This window comes from Arabidopsis lyrata (assembly GCF_000004255.2).
Source record: "Arabidopsis lyrata subsp. lyrata unplaced genomic scaffold ARALYscaffold_9, whole genome shotgun sequence".
In the NCBI taxonomy this organism is placed as follows: domain Eukaryota; kingdom Viridiplantae; phylum Streptophyta; class Magnoliopsida; order Brassicales; family Brassicaceae; genus Arabidopsis; species Arabidopsis lyrata.
In genome coordinates, this window is record NW_003302547.1 from 907,000 (window position 1) to 915,891 (window position 8,892).

At 39.2% G+C, this 8,892-nt stretch overlaps 1 protein-coding gene, 1 long non-coding RNA gene and 1 pseudogene across 7 annotated transcripts; 1 reads left to right on the plus strand and 2 right to left on the minus strand.

Moving 5' to 3' along the window:
* The first annotated feature begins 428 nt into the window (after nucleotides 1-428).
* On the plus strand, nucleotides 429-1,998 carry LOC9299250 (LON peptidase N-terminal domain and RING finger protein 3). 5 transcript variants are annotated; one of them, XM_021020441.1, is made up of 4 exons: nucleotides 429-517; nucleotides 699-758; nucleotides 904-1,390; nucleotides 1,535-1,998. In XM_021020441.1, the coding sequence occupies exons 3-4, from the start codon at nucleotides 920-922 to the stop codon at nucleotides 1,841-1,843; spliced, it is 780 nt and encodes a 259-aa protein (XP_020876100.1). In that variant the 5' UTR covers nucleotides 429-517; nucleotides 699-758; nucleotides 904-919; the 3' UTR covers nucleotides 1,844-1,998. The 5 variants fall into 5 exon arrangements, with proteins under 5 accessions (XP_020876100.1, XP_020876089.1, XP_020876094.1 ...); XM_021020430.1 differs by having other exon boundaries at nucleotides 430-517; nucleotides 699-753; XM_021020435.1 differs by having other exon boundaries at nucleotides 452-513; nucleotides 699-753.
* A 936-nt stretch (nucleotides 1,999-2,934) lies between these two features.
* LOC9299251 lies at nucleotides 2,935-4,777 on the minus strand (annotated as a pseudogene).
* A 1,754-nt stretch (nucleotides 4,778-6,531) lies between these two features.
* Nucleotides 6,532-7,999, minus strand: LOC110227128. 2 transcript variants are annotated; one of them, XR_002330925.1, is made up of 2 exons: nucleotides 7,518-7,999; nucleotides 6,532-7,324 (listed from the first exon to the last, which is right to left on the minus strand). It is a non-coding gene; the product is annotated as an uncharacterized LOC110227128 (long non-coding RNA). The 2 variants fall into 2 exon arrangements; XR_002330923.1 differs by having other exon boundaries at nucleotides 6,532-7,330.
* Nucleotides 8,000-8,892: the final 893 nt, after the last annotated feature.

The following is an 8,892-nucleotide window of genomic DNA, read 5'->3' on the forward strand; positions in this document are numbered from 1 at the left end:
AACTGCTCTCCAACCATTTCATATTCAGGTTTGATCTAAACCCTGATTTTGCTTTTTTTACGTCTCTAACCACTTTGTACCTAATTAACTATGACGATTCATATTCTTAAAAAGTTTAATATTCCAAAGTTGAAAACTAGATAATACAGAAAAAGAGCTAATAATATATCTCAAGAATTTACGATAAATGAGACCAAAGTACATAATTAACAGAACTAAACAAACTCAAAAGTACATTTGACATTTGAAATACCCTTGTAAGAGAAAAACTTGTCCAAAGACATACAAAGACGACAAAACTGTGGAAATTACCGAATATACCCCTACTCCCAGCTTTGATGGATAAAACAAAACTTCAAAATAAAAGGCCAAATACGTGAATTCACAGTAGGTTATCTCCTCTGCTACGTTTTAAAACTCTTTCTATCCCACTCTTCCAAAAGAGATTCTCAAGTCACTAAAATAAAAGAGCAAAACCAAGCAGATGATTTCAATCAACAACAATATCTAAAAGAAAGTGATCATCTTTTACTTTTTTGTTTTTATTCTTTTTTGACCCACAAAATTCTTCATCAATCACTGTGTCTGCATGATTGTTTTATATATATATAAAAACTGCAAAATTTTGTTCTTTAATTTTGTCAGATTCGTATAAAGTAAAGTTTCTGAGATTCATTAAAATATTTATTTGATTACAGATCTGCTATAGATTTACGGATTCTAGTGCAAAGAGAAGGAAGTTGTCGGCGAAAGGTAAGGTATCCGATGATTCTTTATATATTAATCAAGTGGATCTGTTTTACTCTCACTGACTATTTTCTCAGTGAAGATACAAAAACTTGAGAATTTTTTTTATTTTTTTTCACTCTCGTTGCCGACGAAATTGGTTTTTCATTTTCTTAGGAAAATCTTTGACAAGATGATTCAAATGGACGGTGGAGATAGGCTGAGAGTGACTTTGTTTGATCGAATGTCAACGGTGGAGAATGGCCGGAGCTCAGTGACTCTAGAAGATATTCTGATGGCTGAAACGAGCAGTTTCCGATCTCTTACTGCGCCGCCTTCTCCGGCGAGAAACCACTCGAATAGTAGTTTACTTGACGTGATGAGAAGAGAGCGTCGCCGTGATAAAACCGCTTGGAAATCTCTCCGGGATAAGCTCCGCCTTAAACGCGCCGCTACGGGTTGGATTTCGTCTAATCCTATCCCTAATTTGGATAATCCTATCCTTACTCCGGATAGCGACAGCCACCGGTTTAACCGCCTTGGATTCCTCCTATCTAATTCGGAGACAAACCGGAGCAATGGTGATGTCAGCGATGGTGGAGAGGAAGCGGCAGAGCGAGAAGGAAGGCTCCGGCTAGGCACGGTGTTGGCGGCGGATAGAGAGGTATTAATGTGTATCAGTTAGTTAATCAGTTAGTTAGTTAGTTAGTTAGTTAGGTTGTTAGTTAGACGGTTAAACTTCATATCCTCTGTTTCTAATTCACAATTAATGAGAACAATTTTATGTTATAAATTTTCATCCAATTAGGAAATGCAGCCGCCGAGGATGTCTTTAATGGAGTTGTTGGAGGATAATGATGGACAAATGTATGAGGTCAACGCGAGAGAAGAGGCGGAAGCGGAGGAAAGAGATTGTTGCGGCCGCGGAGGAGAGGCGGTGGCGGTGACGGGGGCAGCGGAGTTGGGTTGTTGTGTGTGTATGATAAGGAGTAAAGGTGCGGCTTTTATACCTTGTGGACATACATTTTGCAGATTGTGTTCGAGAGAGCTTTGGGTACAGAGAGGAAACTGTCCTCTATGTAACACTGCCATTTTACAAGTTCTTGATATTTTCTAGCTTAGCTTCTTTTGCATTTTTGTATTATTTAGGTGTGTCTATTGTTTTCTTTACTTGTTTGTTTGTGAAGTGATGAATCTCAAACAATGAACCTTCACAACAATGCTTAATCGAAGGCCAAAAGCTCAAAACGAGACTAAACTGCCATATTCACACTCGAGATCGTTCTAGAAAGAAAGACATAATGGTTTCTCTATTAACCGACATGACGACGACATTTTACAATCGGCATCTTTTGAAGCCACTAGTTCTAAATTGACTACGATGATAAGAGAAACTTAACACCTAGTATAATGATGAACCGATTACAACTTCCAACATAACTCTTCAGAACCACCATCACCGCATAAAAGCGCCATTCAACCCCACATTACCGAAACTGCCATGAATAATCATGATTGATGCTATACTTTGCTGAATAAGTTCCCATAACTCAAAACATAATATAGAAACTATAAGAAAAAAGGTTCATAGATCGAATCGTCAAAACTCAAAAATAGCATAAGAGAAAATATACATAAGAGGATCACATAGTTGAATTAAAAGCTTGAAATCAAAGGAGAGAGTTCTACGAATACACCAACGTTGTGTTGGCCCAGTGGTAAATCTCCCAGGTGGAGATACTGGGCTCGACGCCCGTTGGGAGGGATCTCTTCTCCAAATGAGATGAATTTAACCTGATGTGGGTCCCGTCTCTGGGAGATGTAGGGCCTTCGGGCTTGAACTTCCACATATTCAAAAAAAAAATATCATTTGGACGCTTTTTTGGTCTATATCCCCCAAAAAGAAAAACAACCCTTTGTATCTCTTGTGCCAAGATTTGAAGCTAGAAGAATTCAGAATCACGGAAACCTTCTAGTTGTAGTAGAATCTTCCGCGCATGGTCAGAACCGTTAGGCTTGACATTGAGGAAATATACTAGGACAGAAATGATAGCTAATAAGTTTAGTATTTTGCACCTTTTAAATCATCACACACTAACATATTAACTCTCGACGTTCATGTCAATGTGGATTCAGCACAATGTATTGTCGCTTGTATAATTTTCGGATAGCTAATGTATTGTCGCTTGTATAATTTTCGGCACTATATATCAAATACTTCGTGTATAGATCCTCACCATGATGATAGTTCATCATGTATACTATAAATTGACATTTTTCCCATGTAACAACATAATACTTTGGAACTATAAGTCATTGTATCTCATACATAATCAACATGCAATATATTCTTTAACGTCTTGCATAAACTTTTGCAAAGCCACATGTGAAGATCCACCTTCCATTAACGCCACGTGAAACTTCTCTGCCATCTCCTTCACTCTATCTCTAACATCACTATCCTCCTCCATCACACGCTTCATCGCTCTCTCTATCTCCTCCACCGTAACCGTCTCCATCTCTCCGGCCAACAACTCTCCTTTTAAATACTTCCGAATCTCCACCGCCAATCCCAGCTCCTCCACCATCTCGAACGCGTTTACCTTCTGTTCTGAGTAAAGCGGCCACGCCACCATCGGAACACCAAACCACAAGCTCTCTAACATCGAGTTCCACCCGCAATGAGTGACGAATCCTCCTACCGCCACTTTCGCTAGCACCGCCACTTGCGGTGCCCATCCAATTACCTTCCCTTTATCCGATGTACGATTTAGGAAACCCTCCGGGAGAACTTCCTCTAGGTTTGTGAAATCTCCGGGACGTTCCATCATTATATTCCGTGATGCACGATGGAGAGACCAAAGAAACCGGTAACCGCTTCGTTCTAGCGCGACGGCGATTTCTTTTGTTTGTTCCTCATTAAAACCTCCCATGCTCCCAAAACAGAGGAACACAACAGATTTAGCCGGTAGCTCATCGAGCCACCGCAAAATCTCCGATTGCTTCTCGTCTTCGAGATGCAAAACTGGTCCTATTGGATAAACTTGAGGAAGATCACCACCAACATTGTTGAACATTTTCAAAGCGTGTGGCTCAAGTTCAGCAACTGTATTTACCAAAATACCCTTTATCTTTCGGAATTTTCTAGCTTGAGCTAAAAACAAAGGTAGCCACTGTTTTGAAGTGAAGAGATAAGGCAGTAACTTCACAGGATAAGGACGAGTCAAACACGGAAACTCTAACTAACTGACCGAGTCTTCTAACTCGCTAACGTCATACTTTTTCTCGTCGTGCATTAGCTGAATGTGAAGTGTAATTCCCAAAAACGTAGCGTTCGATGCATAGAACATATAAATCGGAATATCGAATTCGTTAGCTACATCTATCATTGAGAAACAGAACATATCCACCACGAATCCAGCGAGCCGTCGTGTTGGATCATTGACTATTCTCAAGACTATATCTCTTACCTTTGGCTTTTGATTCTCGATGTAGACTTGAGTCGGCTGGTTTGGATCTGCGGTTGTTGGTTGATCTTTGATGGAGATGGTTTCATAGCGGAGGCGATCTTGAGATGTCGTTGAGAGTGATGCTATATAGGTAGAATCATCGGCGATGTTGTTTATGGAAGGGATGATGATCACGGTGATGGAAAGGCGGTCATCGCTGTGGACAAGTCGCTTCGCTAACTCGATGGTTGGCTTGCGATGACCGATACCTGGTAATGGTATGAAAACAAGCTCAATCTTCATTTATCAGTTTGGTTAGAAGTAGTAAAGCTGATGTATATGATTTGCTAGAAGTTAAGGCGACTGATTTATTGGTTTCTATGATTCGCTAATCTTCAATATACATCTTCATTTATCAGTTTGGTTTCTATGATATGCTAGAAGTTAAGGCGACTGATTTATAAGTGGAGTGTAGAGAGGTTATGAAAGTATACCTTGTAAACTTGTCACTAAACAAATCAATTCATTTTCTCAGAGTGACTACTCACAGGATTTTGATTATCTAGTGACAAAGAGTACTGTCATAATTCATAAAATAAAGAAGAGACCAAAATCAAAGTAAATGAGTTGGGTAATTTTACATACCAAAGAGACGCCTATGTTAATCATGTGAAGTCATCTTCTTCTTGAAATACATATATCTCCGAAAATTCGAGTTAGAAAGGATCTAGTTTTTTCTTTAAAAAAAAAAAAACTTTCATATAACTAACATGTATATGTTAGAGCTATTACCTGTTTTCTATGGACAACTGTATCATTATTTTCCCTATTTTTGAATTTTATTTTCAAGAAAGATTTTCATTTTTTTAGATTGTGGACTGCTATTTAAATAAAAAGAAAAAAACTAATTACTAGGGAATTCGGAAAAGCTCCTATTATATGTGAACAATTAGGAGATCGATGTGTTATGAAAATTTCTGATGATAATTCACAAGAGCCTTTACGTGATTATATAGCAGAAAGACGATATCTAGTTTCCTAAAGGAATACAATCATAATCAATTTACATTTAAGATGAATGATACGGGAGCGTATCACATTGATGATATGATACGTTATTACCCCCTCTCAAGCTGGTGCGTGGAGATCAAGAATGCCCAGCTTGTCGCGGAATAACTTGTATGCTTGTCGTCCTAATGGTTTTGTAAAGATGTCGGCTAGCTGTTGAGTAGTTGAAACATGATGTGGAGACATTGTACCTTTTTGTATCTCATCACAAACGGCGTGACAATCATTTTCGATGTGTTTCGTACGCTCATGAAAGACCGGGTTTGTACTGATATGAATTGCTGCTTTGCTATCGCAGAAAATTTTCATCGGTTGATTGTGTACCACTCCCATTGATACAAGTACCTTCTTTATCCAGAGTAGCTCGTCGCGAAGGAAGGACATTGTCCTGTATTCAGCTTCAGCAGATGACTTACTAACCGTTTCTTGTTTCTTTGTTTTCCACGAGATAGGAGACTGTCCTAACTGAACAAAGTAGCCGGTGACTGAACGACGACTGATAGGATAGCTTAACCAGTCAGAATCACACCAACCATTAACCTGAAAATCATTATCAGAACTCAAAAGAATTCCTTGACCAACAGTACCTTTAATATAACGCACAACCCGTAATGCAGCATTCCAATGGTCTTCACGTGGCTGTTGCATAAATTGGGCCAATGTATGAACACAAAATGCTAAATCAGGTCTAGTTGATGCCAAGTAGATAAACCGACCAATGAGTCTTCGATATGGTGATGGATCAATCAGCAGTGCCGATGTCGATAAAGCTAGCTGATGATTTTGTTCCAAGGGAAACGAAGCAGGCTTGGAAGCTAAGTGACCAGTCTCGGTGACAATGTCCAAAGCATACTTGCGTTGACTTAGATAAAAACCAGACTTGTTGTGAGAGACCTCAATTCCCAAGAAGTATTTCAAAGCACCTAGATCTTTCATCTTGAAGCAAGTAGAGAGATAGGCCTTAAATTCTTCCAACACCGCGATGTTGTTGCCGGTGAGGGTCATGTCATCGACATATATGAGCAAACAAATCTGAATTCCTTGTTTATCAAACGTGAACAAGGAATAGTCAGCATGTGTTTGCTGAAAACCATATTCACGCAAAGATGCTGTTAGCTTTTCGAACCAGCATCGCGTAGCTTGTTTGAGACCGTAAGAGCATCTCCAATGGTGAGAACCCCTCAAGAGGCTCTCACCATTTTTTAAGTTTAAATTTTGCTTTTATCAAACTTAAGAACTTGAATTGGAGTCCTTAGATTCTGTCTCCTCCAATGGTGGGGTTCTTATGAAAAACTTTAAAAATTGTTAAACAAAGCATATATGTTTTTTTGCAATACATGTTTGTTTTTACTCGTACAAGACATTGTACAATCTATTAAGAGAGTACTAGAGACATTACAACCAATGAACACCATTGCACATAGACATTAAAGTAGTTGCACAAGCTTGAAGTTACTTACAAGGGGAACATGGTTTCTACCCCCAACTCCAGCAACAAGCCTTCTAATTCTATATGTTGAGTTAAGACCAGCATTACGCCTTGCTACGACGACGGCTTCTACAATCGAATACAAGCCTCTTGTTCTCAAGCACTTCCTGTTCAAACAAAGTAAATGGCAAGCCTATGAAAGGTTTCACTTAGAAGATGAAAGATAGCTTGATCCCATTCCCACAAGAAAAAGAAATTACAATCTAGGCAAACTGTATATGACTTTTATTAGCTGCACAATGTAACCGGGTTTTATCTCTGAAATCTCTCTAAGAGTTGTCATTTACTCAACTGTTTCCTTGTCTACAAACCGCTTGAACTTGATTATCTGAGACACAACACAATCTGACAACATCATTAAAAAAGAGTTTGATTCTTCGAACAATCCTATTAAAACAAAAGGATCACATTACTATGTTCCATGTCTATAACATAACACACAAGGCAAACCAGAGCCAACCTCAATTCCATAGCATATAACAACGAAGCTTACCAAAGCATAACAAACTTCTTCAAGTAACGGACAAGCAAATCTGCTTTCCTCGATCCTTAGTACTCCATTGGAACTCCATGGTCATAGAGCTGCGTCTAACTGCAACTGGATCAACAAAAAGAACATAAGAAGAACATATTTGAAGCATTAATAAGCCACATCTTCCATTAAAACCGAACATTGTATAAAATTCGATGACATAACACTGAAATTGGATTGATCAATTGTTATATAACCAATAATAAACCTAAATTCGACAAAGAAATTGCAAACAAACAAATCCAAATCGTACTAAAGCGAGATTGAGACGCTTGCAGTGGCCACACCAAGGAGCATAGCAATCAACAAAGATGCAATCAAAAGTTGAAATCGCCGAATCAAAATTTGAATCTGTGAGTTCTAGTACTGTTCCGTCAACGGTGAATTGATCATCCGACGATGCAACGATTGAGATTGATAACGTTAGAAACGAGATCCAACAGAGTAATAAACATAACAATCGCATCTCGATCTGATTTTCAGACCAAACTTAAGAAGCTTCTGATACTAGACTGTTATCAGCAAGAGAGATGAGCAACAGAGAATTAGTCGTGAAAGATAGTCGAGCGAGAGAGAGATAGGGCACAGGGCAAAAAAAAAATTGTTAAAAAAATTCAACCAACCAATCATGGTTGCCACGTAACCGGCTCTCTCAGGTTACAAAAGCTCTTTCAAGAGACCCGATTCTCTGCATATTAATGTATTTTCATTTATTTTTATTACAATTAAATGAGAGAACCCTACTTTTTGAGGAGAAAGCCTCCCTTTGGAGATGCTCTAAATAGACTTCCTTAGCCGGCATACATTTTGCTCATCCTGTGAATAAAAACCAGTAGGTGGTTTCATATACACCTCTTCATCACGATCCCCGTGCAGAAAAGCGTTGTGGACGTCCATCTGATAAACTGGTCAATCATTCCCAGCTGCGACCTTCAAGAACAAACGGACAATACCCATTTTGGCGACTGGAGCAAAAGTTTCACCGTAATCTTCTCCTTCAATCTGTTTATTACCAAGAGCAACCAGCCTTGCCTTGTAACGTTCAATGGTTCCATCCGAATTGTATTTGATTTTGTAGACCCACTTGCTTCCAATGGCTCGTTTACCAGGTGGAAGATCTTCCAATGTCTAAGTTTTGTTTTCTTCTAAAGCACCTACTTCCGTACCCATGGCTTTCTTCCATCGTTCATTCTCTATTGCAGATTTAAAAGATCTCGGCTCAATATTCTCAGTGATAGCCGCTAAGTAGCAACGATGAGTCTCTGAAACTGAGTACATGAGACATAATTAGCAATAGGGTATTGGGTATTACCATATTTGGTGAGCAGCTTCCCTTGTGCATTTTTAACCACATAATTTTTGAGTTTTACAGATGGAATCTTTTGTCTCTTTCCTCGACCCAATAGTTCCGGTGGAGGTGGAGCAGGGATCGTAGAAGTCGATGAATCACTAGAAGTGGTTGTCGTACGAGTTTCAGGGTTAGTGGACTGAGACGACGTCGTCACTGGAGACACAGATGGAGAGGATTCAGACGATGATGGCGTCGGGGATGAAACCGACGGCAAACGCGAAGAAGATGAGGAAGCATTGTTTATGTCTAGGCCCGTTGGGAGAATTGGACCAGAATT